At 46.9% G+C, this 16,932-nt stretch overlaps 1 protein-coding gene across 2 annotated transcripts in view; it reads right to left on the bottom strand.

Annotated features, from left to right (window-relative positions):
- TMEM67 (transmembrane protein 67) overlaps nt 1–16,932 on the bottom strand; it is a 1,133,211-nt gene that overhangs the window by 237,587 nt on the left and 878,692 nt on the right. Inside the window, exon 23 of one of the 2 annotated variants that reach the window (XM_086965990.1) lies at nt 10,001–10,117. The exons of the other annotated variant lie outside the window; for it this stretch is intronic. Within the exon in view, the coding sequence (XP_086822116.1) occupies nt 10,001–10,117 (117 nt within the window). The remainder of the gene's footprint in view (nt 1–10,000; nt 10,118–16,932) is intronic. 2 annotated transcript variants of the gene reach the window in all.

The following is a 16,932-nucleotide window of genomic DNA, read 5'->3' as shown; positions in this document are numbered from 1 at the left end:
CACGCCACCCTTGCGCACTGATGTCAGTTCTGTAGACGACTTTCTGCGCCAGGAACGCAGAGCCATGCAAGAAACTGACCACTGGTGCAATGAAACTAGGGCTCTGGAAGGGATGACCTTAACCCTAGAAATCAGTTCACAGAATGGGGAGGATGGGCGGGGCAGTAAGGAATCTATCACTACTAATGTTTCTTACAGATATACCGTTACAGAAGGTAAGTAACTTGTTCATCTGAAAGAAACATGTAGTGATAGATTACTTACCATAGAATAGATACCCCAGCAATACCAACCCCGGTGGTGGGTCTGTGAACCAAAATCACACTAGGAAGTCCTGGAGAACAGAACGGCCAAAGAAGCCATCTCTCTGGACTTGGCTGTCCAGGCAGTAGTGCTTGCTAAAAATGTGCACCCAGGCCCACGTAGCTGCCTGACAGATATCATGCAAGGGAACTCCCCATTCCAAAGCAGTAGTGGCGGCCGTCGCCCTGGCTGAATGGGCGTGTAGACCCACTGGAGGCTCCTTTCTAGCCAAAGAATAGAATGCTTTGATGCACAAAACAACCCACCGGGAGATGGTTTGCTTGTGCACTAATCTACCTTTCTTGGTGCCAAAGTAGCCAACAAAGAGCTGACAATCCACCTGGAACTGTTGTGTGCAGTTCATACAGAATGAGAGCGCATGTTTTGGGTCAAAGACGGTGGAGCCCCTCTTCCTCTTTTGTGGGATGCGGAGGCGGAAATAAGGTGGGCAAAGTGATGGTCTGCCCGATGTGAAACGCAGTGACAACCTCTTGCAGAAAAGATTGACGTGTTCTTAGGACAACTTTGTCCGGATGGACAGAAAGAAAGGGAGGTTTAGAAGAAAGAGTCTGGAGCTCATTCATTCTTCTGGCAGAGGTGATGGCAACCAGGAAAGCAGTCTTTAAAGTGAGAAGACGAAGAGGACAGTTGTGAAGTGGCTTAAAAGGAGCACACGTCAGATAAGTCAAAACAAGATTCAAGTCCAACTGAGGCATCACGAAAGGGACCGGAGGGAACATGTGCATAATGCCTTTCAAGAATCTATTTACAACAGGGGACTTGAAAAGAGAAGGCTGATCAGGAAGCCTTAAAAAGGCTGAAATGGCCGAAAGATAGCTCTTGATAGTGCCCAGAGCAGAGCCCTGCTGGGCCAAAGAAAGAAGGAGCAGAAGAACCTCCGAAAGAGGGGCCGAAAGAGGATCCACAGCCTTTGCTGTGCACCATGCCACAAATTTGTTTCACCTGCAGGCGTATACCGTTTTAGTGGAGGGATGCCTGGCTGCCAGAATGACATCACAGACTTCGGGAGGAAGATCGAAAAAGATCAACTGCCGCCGCTCAATCTCCACGCATGTAAGGTGAAGGCTGGACAGGTTCGGGTGGAGGACTGTCCCCTGCTGCTGCGACAGAAGATACTCCCGAAGAGGAAGTCAGATCGGGGGATCGATGGCCATGCTGAGTAGCTCGTGATACCAGTATCTTCGTGCCCAATCCAGACCCACAAGGATGACTTGGGCCCGGTCGCGCCTCATCTTCTTCAGCACTCTGGGCAGAAGTGGTATAGGCGGAAAGGCGTACAACAGACCGCAACTCCACTCATGACGAAAAGCGTCGCCGAGCGAGTGCCGCCTTGGATATTCTAACGCGCAGAACTGCTGACATTGCATGTTCATGGCGAATAGTTCTAACCAAGGCTCTCCCCATTGCTGAAAGAGACCTTGCACCACGTCAGAGTGCAGACGCCATTCGTGATCCATCACACACCGACGGCTGAGTTCTTCCGCCCTGGGGTTCAGAGAACCTGCCAGGTGTTGAACCACAAGGAAATGCCCTGATGTTCCAGCCATGTCCAGAGGCGCAGCGCCTCCTGACATAAGGTCCATGACCCCACCCAGTGTTGCAGTACCACATGGCGGTGGTGGTGCCCGTGAACACCTGCACCACACTTTCCCGGACAGAGGGAAGGAATGCCTTTAGTGCAAGTCGGATCGCCGGAAGCTCCAAAAGGTTGATGTGGAGCCGGGACTCCGCCGGAGACCAGAGGCCTCTGATCTCCACCTCTCCCACGTGGCCACCCCATCCCAGGAGGGATGCATCCATCACTACTATGAGCTCCGGTTGGGGAAGGGGGAGAGATCTGCCAGTGACCCAATCGCGATTCATGAGCCACAACTGCAATTGTCGTGCAGTGCCCTCTGAGATCTGGACGTGATCGGACAGGTTGCCCTGATGCTGTGTCCACTGGGACTTCAGGTCCCACTGCAGAGCCCGCACTTGACATCTGGCATGATTTACCAACTGGATGCAGGAGGCCATCAGCCCCAGTAGACGGAGGGTCATCCTGACCGAAACCCGGGATAGAGGCTGAAAGATCGGAATTATAGCCTGAATATCCCAGAATGCTGTTCAGGAAGATAAACCCGAAACTGGGTTGAGTCCAGAACCGCCCGATGAAACTGAGCTTCTGGGAGGGAACCAGGTGCGACTTTGGCACGTCGATGGAGAACCCCAGCAAATGCAGGAGGTCGGCCGTAGTCTGAAGGTGGGAGATGACTGTCTGGGGTGAGCCTGCCTTCAACAACCAGTCGTCGAGATAGGGGAAGACTGGAACCCCTGATCTGCGCAGATGGGCTGCGACCACCGCCATCACTTTCGTGAACACCAGAGGGGCACTGGTAAGGCCAAAGGGGAGCACAGTGAAATGTAAGTGCTTGTGGCCTACCGTGAACCGCAGGTACCGCCGGTGGGCCGGCAGGACGGGGATGCGGAAATATGCATCCTGCAAATCCAACGCTACCGTCTAGTCTCCAGGGTCGAGAGCAGATAAGACCTGAGCCAAAGTCAACATCTTGAACTTCTCCTTCCGGAGGAAGCGGTTGACGTTCCTGAGGTCCAAGATAGTACGCAGGTCTTTGTCCTTCCTGGGTACCAGAAAGTAGTGGGAATAGCAACCACGTCCTACTTCTGGCACAGGAACGCGCTCAATGGCCCCCTGGGCCAAAAGGGCCGTAACTTCCTCTTGCAGAAGTTGCAGATGATCCCCCGACATGCGGTGGTACTGGGGTGGCATGGCTGGAGGGGTAGTGTCGAAGGGGAAGGAGAAACCCCTTCAGACAATTTGCAGGTGGCCTTCTGTACTAGGCACCTGCCCTTGCCATCCCCATCCGCCCGCAATCTTGGGGTTATTCTGGACACCACTCTCTCGTTAGACAAGCAGGTCAGCAGGACTGTGTCCACCTGTTGCAATACATTGAGGATCTTGAGAAAAATTACTCAATATCTCTCCCCTCAGTCACAAAAAAACAGGTAGTAATGGCCCTCATTACTTCCAGACTGGACTATTGCAATGCACTTTACCTTGGCATTAGCAATGGTCTGGTCCATCGCCTTCAGACTGTGCAGAATGCTGCTGCCCGGTTTGTTGTGGATGCCCCCAAACGCTCCTCGGGCACGGCCATTAGAAAAAATCTGCACTGGCTCCCCATGCAGGCGAGGATCAATTTTAAGGCCTTATGTCTTACACATTGTGCCCTCAATGAGTCTGGTCCGGAGGCTATTCGCGCTCTGGTGGCCTACTATACCCCGGGTAGAGCACTCTGCTCTTCCAGCAAAAGCTTGCTAGTTGTCCCTCGTACAGTCAAGGCCAGATGGGGCGGAAGGTCCTTCCGCTTTCTTGCACCCAGACTCTGGAATGCTCTCCCTAATGACCTCAAGGTGATCTCCACCCACACTGTTTCGTAAAGCCCTTAAGACCTGGCTTTTTCAAGAAGCCTACCCATACCTTCTTACCTAGGTGATTTCTGAGCTTTTCAGTTTACCATCATCAGCGCCTTGATGCCTATGGGTTTAGTTGCGCTACCTAAAAATTTCATTTAATAATAATAATAATAATAATAATAATAATAATATGCTTTTATTTGGGTTACACCCACATTTATTAATAATTGTGCTGACATAACTATTGATGTATATGAAATTTATAAATATAGATTGCTTCAAGTATTCAAAGAACATTTGTGTTTGTCTCCCTTCTTCATTGCTTTTCCAATTTCCAATTTTCTGTAAAACTGTTTAAAGGTGACCTGTTGAGACATTGTTGAATGTTCTAATTAACTCACCCAGGTCTCAACAGGGTTTATGGGTTTTCCTCCTGTAGTCTTTCTTGTTGAGAAAAGGTTAGGCACCTGTAGTCCTGGTTTTGAACTGTGAGAAGCTTCCAAGTAGTCGTACAAGCAGGAATATTCCCTCCTAGTGCTCAAACTATGGATATACCCAGCTGTGCTGCGTGGACCCCAGATATTCCCCACTGCATTGTGCGAACCCTGGAACACCTTTCTGCATGGAGTTCTTGCATGTAAACAGCATTAAATAATGTATCTGTCCACAATGTAATGTAAGCCTCTCAGACAGTGCTGGACTGGCCAGTTAGGTAGTTTGACAGTCTGGCACTGCAAATGGTTCAGATTGGATGGACCAGTGAGTTGGCTGCTTTTCTGTGATTCCATCACAGGACAACAACAAAAAACAGCCCAGACACAAGCCTTTTCAACGAGGCCCATCTGCCAGCGTCAGATTACCCGAAAGGTTAATCCAACAACGCTAGCAGAAGTATAATTTTTTCCTGAATGCACATATAATGTTGTCATATTGACTACATAAGGCTGCACTGCAGCTTCTAAAAGGCAAGACTTTTTATTAACAATGTATAAATGAGGGTAAAAGAATAGCTGGATAGAAGAACAAGTTACTTACCTTCGGTAACAATATATCTGTAAGAAACATTAGTAGTGATAAATTCCTTACCTTAGAATCACCCCCAGGCGTCAGACTGGATCCGGAAAGTTTTCGTCAGTAGTACCCCTGCGTGTCGTAAGGTGGCATCGTGCGGCTCAGCGTCCGTCGTTGGCATCGTGTACGCTGGGATGACGTCGCGGCAGCTACTTACACGCCACCCTTGCGCACTGATGTCAGTTCTGTAGACGACTTTCCGCGCCAGGAACGCAGAGCCATGCAAGAAACTGACCACTGGTGCAATGAAACTAGGGCTCTGGAAGGGATGACCTTAACCCTAGAAATCAGTTCACAGAATGGGGAGGATGGGCGGGGCAGTAAGGAATCTATCACTACTAATGTTTCTTACAGATATACCGTTACAGAAGGTAAGTAACTTGTTCATCTGAAAGAAACATGTAGTGATAGATTACTTACCTTAGAATAGATACCCCAGCAATACCAACCCCGGTGGTGGGTCTGTGAACCAAAATCACACTAGGAAGTCCTGGAGAACAGAACGGCCAAAGAAGCCATCTCTCTGGACTTGGCTGTCCAGGCAGTAGTGCTTGCTAAAAATGTGCACCCAGGCCCACGTAGCTGCCTGACAGATATCATGCAAGGGAACTCCCCATTCCAAAGCAGTAGTGGCGGCCGTCGCCCTGGCTGAATGGGCGTGTAGACCCACTGGAGGCTCCTTTCTAGCCAAAGAATAGAATGCTTTGATGCACAAAACAACCCACCGGGAGATGGTTTGCTTGTGCACTAATCTACCTTTCTTGGTGCCAAAGTAGCCAACAAAGAGCTGACAATCCACCTGGAACTGTTGTGTGCAGTTCATACAGAATGAGAGCGCATGTTTTGGGTCAAAGACGGTGGAGCCCCTCTTCCTCTTTTGTGGGATGCGGAGGCGGAAATAAGGTGGGCAAAGTGATGGTCTGCCCGATGTGAAACGCAGTGACAACCTCTTGCAGAAAAGATTGACGTGTTCTTAGGACAACTTTGTCCGGATGGACAGAAAGAAAGGGAGGTTTAGAAGAAAGAGTCTGGAGCTCATTCATTCTTCTGGCAGAGGTGATGGCAACCAGGAAAGCAGTCTTTAAAGTGAGAAGACGAAGAGGACAGTTGTGAAGTGGCTTAAAAGGAGCACACGTCAGATAAGTCAAAACAAGATTCAAGTCCAACTGAGGCATCACGAAAGGGACCGGAGGGAACATGTGCATAATGCCTTTCAAGAATCTATTTACAACAGGGGACTTGAAAAGAGAAGGCTGATCAGGAAGCCTTAAAAAGGCTGAAATGGCCGAAAGATAGCTCTTGATAGTGCCCAGAGCAGAGCCCTGCTGGGCCAAAGAAAGAAGGAGCAGAAGAACCTCCGAAATTGGGGCCGAAAGAGGATCCACAGCCTTTGCTGTGCACCATGCCACAAATTTGTTTCACCTGCAGGCGTATACCGTTTTAGTGGAGGGATGCCTGGCTGCCAGAATGACATCACAGACTTCGGGAGGAAGATCGAAAAAGATCAACTGCCGCCGCTCAATCTCCACGCATGTAAGGTGAAGGCTGGACAGGTTCGGGTGGAGGACTGTCCCCTGCTGCTGCGACAGAAGATACTCCCGAAGAGGAAGTCAGATCGGGGGATCGATGGCCATGCTGAGTAGCTCGGGATACCAGTATCTTCGTGCCCAATCCAGACCCACAAGGATGACTTGGGCCCGGTCGCGCCTCATCTTCTTCAGCACTCTGGGCAGAAGTGGTATAGGCGGAAAGGCGTACAACAGACCGCAACTCCACTCATGACGAAAAGCGTCGCCGAGCGAGTGCCGCCTTGGATATTCTAACGCGCAGAACTGCTGACATTGCATGTTCATGGCGAATAGTTCTAACCAAGGCTCTCCCCATTGCTGAAAGAGACCTTGCACCACGTCAGAGTGCAGACGCCATTCGTGATCCATCACACACCGACGGCTGAGTTCTTCCGCCCTGGGGTTCAGAGAACCTGCCAGGTGTTGAACCACAAGGAAATGCCCTGATGTTCCAGCCATGTCCAGAGGCGCAGCGCCTTCTGACATAAGGTCCATGACCCCACCCAGTGTTGCAGTACCACATGGCGGTGGTGGTGCCCGTGAACACCTGCACCACACTTTCCTGGACAGAGGGAAGGAATGCCTTTAGTGCAAGTCGGATCGCCGGAAGCTCCAAAAGGTTGATGTGGAGCCGGGACTCCGCCGGAGACCAGAGGCCTCTGATCTCCACCTCTCCCATGTGGCCACCCCATCCCAGGAGGGATGCATCCATCACTACTATGAGCTCCGGTTGGGGAAGGGGGAGAGATCTGCCAGTGACCCAATCGCGATTCTTGAGCCACAACTGCACTTGTCGTGCAGCGCCCTCTGAGATCTGGACGTGATCGGACAGGTTGCCCTGATGCTGTGTCCACTGGGACTTCAGGTCCCACTGCAGAGCCCGCACTTGACATCTGGCATGATTTACCAACTGGATGCAGGAGGCCATCCGCCCCAGTAGACGGAGGGTCATCCTGACCGAAACCCGGGATAGAGGCTGAAAGATCGGAATTATAGCCTGAATATCCCAGAATGCTGTTCAGAAAGATAAACCCGAAACTGGGTTGAGTCCAGAACCGCCCGATGAAACTGAGCTTCTGGGAGGGAACCAGGTGCGACTTTGGCACGTCGATGGAGAACCCCAGCAAATGCAGGAGGTCGGCCGTAGTCTGAAGGTAGGAGATGACTGTCTGGGGTGAGCCTGCCTTCAACAACCAGTCGTCGAGATAGGGGAAGACTGGAACCCCTGATCTGCGCAGATGGGCTGCGACCACCGCCATCACTTTCGTGAACACCAGAGGGGCACTGGTAAGGCCAAAGGGGAGCACAGTGAAATGTAAGTGCTTGTGGCCTACCGTGAACCGCAGGTACCGCCGGTGGGCCGGCAGGACGGGGATGCGGAAATATGAATCCTGCAAATCCAACGCTACCGTCTAGTCTCCAGGGTCGAGAGCAGATAAGACCTGAGCCAAAGTCAACATCTTGAACTTCTCCTTCCGGAGGAAGCGGTTGACGTTCCTGAGGTCCAAGATAGTACGCAGGTCTTTGTCCTTCCTGGGTACCAGAAAGTAGTGGGAATAGCAACCACGTCCTACTTCTGGCACAGGAACGCGCTCAATGGCCCCCTTGGCCAAAAGGGCCGTAACTTCCTCTTGCAGAAGTTGCAGATGATCCCCCGACATGCGGTGGTACTGGGGTGGCATGGCTGGAGGGGTAGTGTCGAAGGGGAAGGAGAAACCCCTTCAGACAATTTGCAGCACCCACCTGTCCCATGTGATGGTGCAACAGTGGGGGAGGTGATGGCGAATCCTGCCGCCCACTGGTATTTTATGGGCCTGAAAGCTCAGACTAGGGAGGTTTTGAGGCGGATGCTGCGGGGATGGGGGTGGAGTGACCCGCCCTCTGGCCCGCTTCCATGCCACGGCAGGGCCCACGTCCGCGGCCGCCTCTAGGTTGGCTCTGAGGCTTGTGGTTGAACAAACATGTCGGGCGCCCCTTCCGTGGCCACAAAAGGGGCGAAAAGCAGAAGTGATCGTGAGCGTGGTGGAAAGTCCCAAGGACTTGACCGTAGCCCAGGAGTCCTTAAAGCGCTCCAACGCATGATCTGCTTTGTCGCAGAAAAGGCGACGGCCATCAAAGGGCATGTCCATAAGGGAGTTTTGGACATCCCGCGAAAAGCCAGTGGACGGCAGCCAGGCGTGGCGGCGGAGCGCCACCGTCATGGAAATCGCTTTGCCTAGCGAGTCCGTGGTATCCAGTCCACACATTATGGCAAACTTTGCTGCCTCTCTCCGCTGCAACAGCCTGGGAGAGCAGTGTCCGGGCCTCCTCCAGACTGTGAGGCAGCACTCACACTACCGTATCCCACACAGAGTGGGAATATCGGCCCAAGAGGCATGCAGTGTTCACCGACCGCAGCGCTAAGCTGGCAGATGAAAATAGTTTCTTACCAAACTGCTGGACCTTGGCAAAGAATCTCTGAATAAAATTTGATATCTTTTAGGTAATTTTAAGATCACACTCTCCACCTTACACATTATACTCCACACACCTGCATGCACCATCACGGCTGATACAAGAAAAGATCTCTGACAAAGAGCCATCTTGTATGGCCCGTGGGGCATTGCAGCGCCGGCCCCATGAGGAGCAAAACACCCGATGATGAAGCATGACACCCACACTTGTGTGTGAGGGCAACACTTTCAAATAAGAAAGATCCCCCTGGAACCATATATTTCAGCCACACCTTTTCTTTAACGTCTTCTATACCCTCTGCACATAGGAACAAGTACCCACACAGATTAGATGTGTCAATTATAGTGAGCAGCATGGGAACTGGACCTTAATCTGGCTCCTAGTACCCCTCTTTTCGATTCATGACAAATAATATATTCATTATTCAAGGACATCTTGTTTGCAGAGTGCAACATCATATTGCTAAAGGTTGAATTAGAAGAGCATACATGTTAGATTACCCTTGCCTTCGATAAGTATGCATATACCCACTTTTTTTTTGGGCTAGGAAAACATAATATAATAAACAAACAAGCATAAGTCAACAGGTTTGGCTTTTTATGGCACATTCATAAAGTCTACAGACAGATATGCAGGCATACAGAACATACAAACAGGCAAAATGTACACATACATACACATAACAAACTTACACACCTAGCCAGATTGCATACATGGTCCACACAGGCTGGCACGTCACCTATGTGAGCATGTTGACACCTATATACATAGCCTGGTTGGGCATGTATAGTATGCATTCTGTCTGTGTGACGGTTTGTGTTGTGTGTGCATGTTTGACACCTCATGGTGGTGGTGGCTTTACTAATGCTAGTTTCACATGGAACAAATCCCACTTATTGTATTTCCTACGCATACTTCAAGTAGGAAGCATATTAAGCGTGAAATACTAAATTGCACATGTTGTAACCACCCACAACATTTAAGTCTTGGTGGATGCTCATCATATTACCAACATCAGTTCTAATGACACTCCGGGAAGAATGACCAATGGTCCCAATAACAGTTTACACTTAAAGCTGTTTGCCTTTCTGTAATAACAAACATTAGTATTGAAAAGGAACACAAAGCTATAAAACAAAACAAATAAAATGAGTAAATGTTCATACCGCTTCTCTTTTCAAATTCATGTTCATTTCCTCCATGTTAGTATCCGAGTGTCCATGAACTGATCGGCCATGAATGTAGTACCCAAAACATTTGTTTGACAACAGAAATACAGATATCTACAAGTTAAGAAAGAGAAACGAAATGTATTTTCGATTTTCTGTAATATAGCAATTGATATAATGTGCTAATCTGCTGTAATTCCATTACAAGCAAAGTGCATTTAAACCAACTAACTTAACAATTTAATTATAAAGTATGCTTGTACAATTATCTAAAACGTCACTGACAACTAATTAGAATCAGAAATCTTAATTGCGTTCATTATTAAGAACGTAATAAAATGGATGGCTTGAGGGTACGGATAAACAGATTCTGTCCAGCTCCATGAAAGCACACTGCTGGTTTCTGTGCTTCACGGTTCAAATTTTCCACAAAGGCAGTTTCGAAAGATGAGAGAAATTTCCTTCACTCACTGCATGATCAAATAAAACAGGTGCACACACCAGAGAGCATTTCCTTCATGTGGAAACAGTGCTCCCTTACGAAACTAATGTGCTAATTTACACATTTGTAGGAACAATTCTACATTCAATGATGCTCCCATTGAACTGCATGTCTCACGTAGAAGTGCTCAAATTACACCTTGGGTCTGCTGATTCACCTGCCTCTCAAAGTGCCTTTATGGATGCACCCAAATGGCAGCCACCTTACAGGTATCCATCTTTTAAGCAAAACATCAATACTGCCTTCCCTCTTAAATGCTTTATATTTCTCCCTCATTTTTATGGTGCAGCCACAATGGTGAGTATTTGAGGGTGAAAGCATTTCTAATTTGACCATTGATGTAATTTGAGGCCATATATTGAGCCTTTGAACAAACAAGTACTTTAGGACTGTACATTTTGGATGGTCTGATTTTATTAACTAAAATAATTCTCCACTCATTACATTGAGTTCTACTTTTTCTCTTAACTTTGTGTACAAATAAAGGGTAGTCAAACTGAGAAAGAGACAACCGTGCTCACCATTTAAAATGTTACTAGCCCTTGAAAAGAGGACATAAATACCTTAAACACCAGGAAGTCAATTTTGGAATACCCAAACACTACCACAATCATTGATGGCCTCCTAAATGATAAAGAAACTGGAAAGACTCTTCTGATGAATAACCAAGACAATAGGAGATATTCGAGTGAACAGTCAAAACAAGCATCATAGGCACACGCAACACTTTAGACACAAGTAAAACAACACTGCTTGACTAACAGGATGAAACATTCCAGGCACCAAGCTCTGTGGGAACAGTACTTGGGTCTAAAACAATACCAAAATGAAAGTATAGAAAATACCCAATTTCCAACAGCAAACTGATAGAAAGATAGGATTGTGATGTCAGAGGCAAATGTGCAAGAACACTACAACAAACCTACACCAAAAAACCTCATGGTAGAAGTATGAAGTCACACCTGCGCATAAATGAAAAAGGAAACAATTGTTAGAAAACTAAATGAACCTGCTGACACCAAGACACACAATTGCATGCATACACAAAGGCACAACTTAAATGGAACCAAACTAGAGAATTGCCAGGCTACTGCTGACAACATTGCGCAAAATTGTAGTACATATCTACCATGACCATCTACCATGATGGCACAAAAGAGGAATTGGAAGGAATAACTGACCCTACCGCAGTGAGAACGTAATGCTAACAGCAATGTGCCATGGAAAGGATGCTAGAGGGTGCCCTGACCAATTAATAGGAACATAAGGTAACCCTTTGAAGCTGCCTTCAGTAGAGACATAGCTGACACCTTAAATGAATAATTGGCAAATTGGGCATCTGCCTCCTCTACAGAGTCAAAATGAGATGCAATGAAAGTGGTGTAAGATGTGCACACATTGGAAAATAGCATGGAGTGAGCCAGAACGAGAGATCAGACATTAAAAAACTGGAAGAACTGATCACTGATCTGGAAAGTAAGAATGCACAAGAGTCTGAACTCTCGAAAAAGTGTATGTCAGAAAATACAAACTTAGTCAGCCGTACACCTCTTTCGATACATTTCAAACAATTCCTACAGACAAAGGCTTCATTGGGAAGGGGACAAATCCGGAAGAATGCTGGCCTGGTTAGCAGTAAACAAAATATATAGAGACATGCTTTCCTTTGCATGGATGGTCGGAATAGGAACTTAAGATGTATACACATGGCAGGTAACATGATGTTTACAGAGTATCTGCAGACACTACACAATAAGAGCGAGGCCCCTGGGCCACAAGTGAGTCTCACATATATGGAAAGGCCTAAGTTGCAACAAATAACCACTTACTGATTACCCACTAATTAAAGAGGAACGAGCTTAAAGTAAACTCCAGGTCATGATGGACTCCCAACAGAGTTTTATCACAAAAAGCTATAGAAACACAGCGGCCCCCCAACTCGTCATGGTAGCAACAAATTGGGATGGCAGCTAAGCCAGGGAAACACCTGTAGGACTTTGAATCCTACAGACCACTGTCAATGATGACAGTAAATGCTAAAATACTCAGAAGATGCACTGTGAAAAGGCTGTTTACCGTTGTCACAGACCAAATACATCCTGATCAATCAGGTTCTATTCCACATTTTAACATAGCATAATCATACATAGCCTACGACACTTGGCATATGCGAAATTCTTACTAGATATGACGGCTAGAGAGTATGCAGGGGCTTCCATGGATATCGAGAAGGCTTTTGATACTGTGGAGTGGGCATTAATGTGTCAGGTACTCTAGAGATATAATTTAGTGCTTTCTATGCTACAATAAATATGATTACTATACTGTCACCGCAGACACAAGTAAAAATACTATTGCACAATTTGAGCATTGGGCTTTAGAGCAGTTCACTTTCAAAGGAAGCTCCATGTCTGCAATTTTGTTTGCTGTGATGGCGTAATGACTGGCCTGTGAGTTAAGGGAACAAATGGGAGATTGGTGAATAAAGGTTGGTAAAACCAATTGCGTAGGGTTCCAAAACAGGAATGACATCTTGGGCACTAATTTGGATGTTGGCCGGAATAACTCTGACCAACATCCAATGGTTTCAAATCCAACCAATGTATTACAATAATGGCAGCCGTATTAAAAACCGGCCGGTCACTCAGACTGGCTTCCGCCAGGCTCAAGGAGCCCATGGGTCAGTTGGAACCGCAACATAATCCCTTACAGGCGGAGTTTCCGCAGCCAGGATTATGATGTCGGTTTCTAACAGGCTTTCCATGTTGGGCTTTCCAACATCAAAAGCCAGTCGGAAAGCAACTTTGGGGGTCCTGCTTCGGCAGCCTCAGATTGGGTGCCGAGCGGGCACCAATGGTGCCCCTCTGTAAATCACTGCAGTGTGGCATGCCCCGTGATGTGCATGCCACACTGTGCAGGGATTTACAGTGACTCCTATTTCTCTACTGGAGCTTGTGCTGTGGCTGGTTTCCAACTGCCGCACAAGCTCCCATAGGAAAATGGGAGTCTGCGACCACACTATGTGCAGCATATCATAATTGCAGTTTTGGACCGCCGACCCTCAGTGGGTCGGTTCCGAAACCGCAGGGATGTTGGTCGGAGTTGCCTCCGACCGACATCCACATTAGGGCCAAGTGTATCTGTGAGCTCCAAAGCATTCTCTTCTGCATTTGTTGCACATTCTAGATAAATACAGTGAAATACAGGGACTCCTACTACTTGGGCAAATCAAGGCTGTTCCCATTATGCAGGGGGGCAAATAGCAACACAAAAATAAAATAAGGAAACAGCCACTGCAAGTCCATTTCAGGAAGAATAAAGTAATGATTTACAAAAATTGGGCATCAGACTGGTGCACAAACAACAGATTAATCTGAATCTAGATTGCATGCTTGATGAGACAAGGGTGCCCCACTATGATGTCTAATAAAAATTGTGGTTCTGTGTAGTTGACTTTATGTATTCCATGGGATACTTTGCTTATTCTGGGAACCGGACAACACACTATCATTCCTTATATGGAACTCATTCAAGAAGTAAGCTAGACACATTACCAATATTTTACGAATTTAAAAATATGAGAAAGGTGGACTGGGTGCTACTATCTACCCTTCCTAACTGCATGAGCCTGCAGATACTCCTAGAAGGCAACAAAGATTAAAGGCTGCAACAGAGATACTAAACTTAAATATTTTTCCATTCTTTGATTGGGAAGGCCTTTTTTGGTCTCCCCGATGCCACAATATGGGCATGGGAAGTCAGAATGGAGGCTCTTTGCCTAGTCCCAATGTGGAGACAAACTATTTTGTAAATTTTACCCAGACGCTAGACTGGATGACTACTTCAATATTGGTTGTTGGCGGATGGGTGCTATATATATTATGGTGAGATACTTTGCATGTCCCTAGGAGTTGGGGGGGGATTCTCATCAGGGCCAAATCACTCACAAGGGAAAATATATCCAGTAAAACAGATCGAAGAATAGAAGTCACCTCTGGATTAAATGTTGGTGTGTCCTGGAGCGTGAATTTGAGTGGAAAGGGGTGGCTGACCGGGAGATTAACAAGCCTCGTTGAAGAAGGAAATCTTTTACTTTGCAAAGAAGCAGCGCCGATTTGAACGCTTGCTGGACTTGGTTACAAAGATATGGACTCTCCGCCCTGCTAGGCGAGTAGAAAATCGCCCTGCACCTACATAGTGACTGCGGAAGCAAAATAAAAGATTTCCATCTTCAACGCGGCTTGTTAATCTCCCGGTCAGCCACCCCAACTCCTAGGGATTCGAAACGCGTAGGCCTCCTTTCGTCCAGTGTCTGCTCCCTTTTCATTGCCCTAGTGTTGATCTGTTGCCACACTATTTGCTACGAATTATACACCCATTTTTTGTCTAATTTCTATAATTCATTGGATTCAAACGAAAATTAATGAGTGTATTCTATAAATTACTGTGAAATTTCTTTTATTTATACAGCAGACCCAATACTTAGCCCATTGGTTTATCCTTATCCAATTTAGGTTAAGTACTGTAGTATGAATGCATGAATGCTTGTGGTATGACTGTGATATGATTGATTTATGAATGTACGGTTGATTTTATTGCCCTGCTTTGTGTCCTCCTTTTTCATTTTGTATATAAAATGTTCTGTTTCTCGACAGTATATGCTGAAAGTTAAAATAAATGTACTTTCTAAAAATTCATTTTGTAAAATAAAACAGCTATTGAATAGCATTTCTCATCTTTGATCAGGAGACTTCTTTTGGTTGATAAAATAAGATATGTTATGTTATGTTATTTAATCTCTTCTATAGCGCACGGCTACTCCAAAGAGCATCCCGGCGCTTTAGCGAAGAGTGCTCAAGACACAGTGAAAACACAACAACTAAACACAGAAAGAACCAGAAGAACTCTATTGAGTAAAGAGCCAGGTTTTCAGCTCTTTCCTAAAGACAAGCAGACTGTTGGCTTTTCTTAAGGAGAGAGGCAGCTCATTCCAACCCCGAGCAGCCAGGTATCGAAACGAACGGCCTCCTGTTCTAGTACGCTTGATAGAGGGGACAGCAGCTCTGGCCAAGGAAGCTGACCGAAGAGTCCTGCTGGGTAGATAGAAAGACAGACGTTTGCCAATGTACTTAGGACCCACGCGATGAAGGGCGTTAAAAGCTAGGGTCAAAATTTTAAATAAAATCCTCTTGGAGATAGGCAGCCAATGCAGCATTTTGGCATATCAAATAGAGTATCAGTATTGGCACTTCTGTTTTGTTGTTTAGGATGTCACAGGTAGCGCATGTCAGAGTGGTTGCTTCCTAGACTCCAGAAGAACAAGTTACTTACCTTAGGTAACGCTTTTTCTGATAGAGACTCTAACCGCAGATTCCTCACCTTAGAATATTCCCAATGTGTCAGACTGGTTTCAGAAAGTAGATGGCGTTGTTTGACACAGTGCTGGCGGCGTAGGAAATGAAGTTGCAGTGCCCATGTAGGTGCCAATATAGGCACCACATGGGGTGTTGACATCAGTTTCTTTTGTGATTATTTCTGTGGCAAAAATCCAAAGCGACATAAAAAGCAATATTTCTATTTTGACTATTCTGCAGAGACTAACAGGATCTTTTGGATGAAGAAGCTAGTTCGCAGAGCTATGCGGATGGGAGGATCGGGAAGGAATCTGTGATTAGATAGAGTCTCTACCAGAAAAAGCATTAACAAAGGGAAGTCACTTGTTTTGGTAGAGGTTCCTAACTGCAGATACCTCAACTTAGAATAGATACCCAAGTATATCTCCCATGAGGTGGGGTCTGCGTACTGACTCATTAAAAATGTCCTGAAGACTGAACAGGCAAAATGCTGGTCATGACAGACCTGACTGTCCAAGAAGTAGTGGTTCGTGTAAGTATGGAGTGAAGCCCACGTAACAGCTTTGCAGATGTCCATTACAGGTACTCTAGATACTGTGTAGCTGATCCTAATGCAGAGTACAATCCATCAAGAGATAGGCCGCTTCTGCCAAGACTTCCCATTTTTCGCTCCTGTGGACCCAATAAATAGCTGATAGTCTGCCTTTGGTGAAGTCACTATAAAATAAAAGAGCTCTCTTTGGGTTCAGGTGATAGAGTCTCTCCTCCTCCTGGAAGGGAGGGGGTGAGGCAAAAAATGTCAGGAGACTGATATACTGGCTAACATGGAAGGGGGGGGACAGCCTTCAACAGGGGGGGGCAGCCTTCAATAGGGAGGAGGCACGTGTCTGAAGGATCAGTTTGTCAGGAAAAAAGCTGGTGTTAGGAGTGTGGATGACAGACCTTGTACCTCACTGACCTGAAGTAGTGGCCACTAAGATGACCATTTTGAGAGCTAAGAGCAGCAGAAGACAGCTGTTTAGTGGTTCGAAGGGAGAACACATTAGAAACCTGAGAATCAGACTGAGGTCCCA

The sequence above is a fragment of the Lissotriton vulgaris genome, chromosome 4_1 (genome assembly GCF_964263255.1).
Source record: "Lissotriton vulgaris chromosome 4_1, aLisVul1.2, whole genome shotgun sequence".
Lineage (NCBI taxonomy): Eukaryota > Metazoa > Chordata > Amphibia > Caudata > Salamandridae > Lissotriton > Lissotriton vulgaris.
The sequence above is the reverse complement of the archived record's forward strand: the minus strand, read 5'-3'. Positions and strand labels throughout refer to the sequence as shown.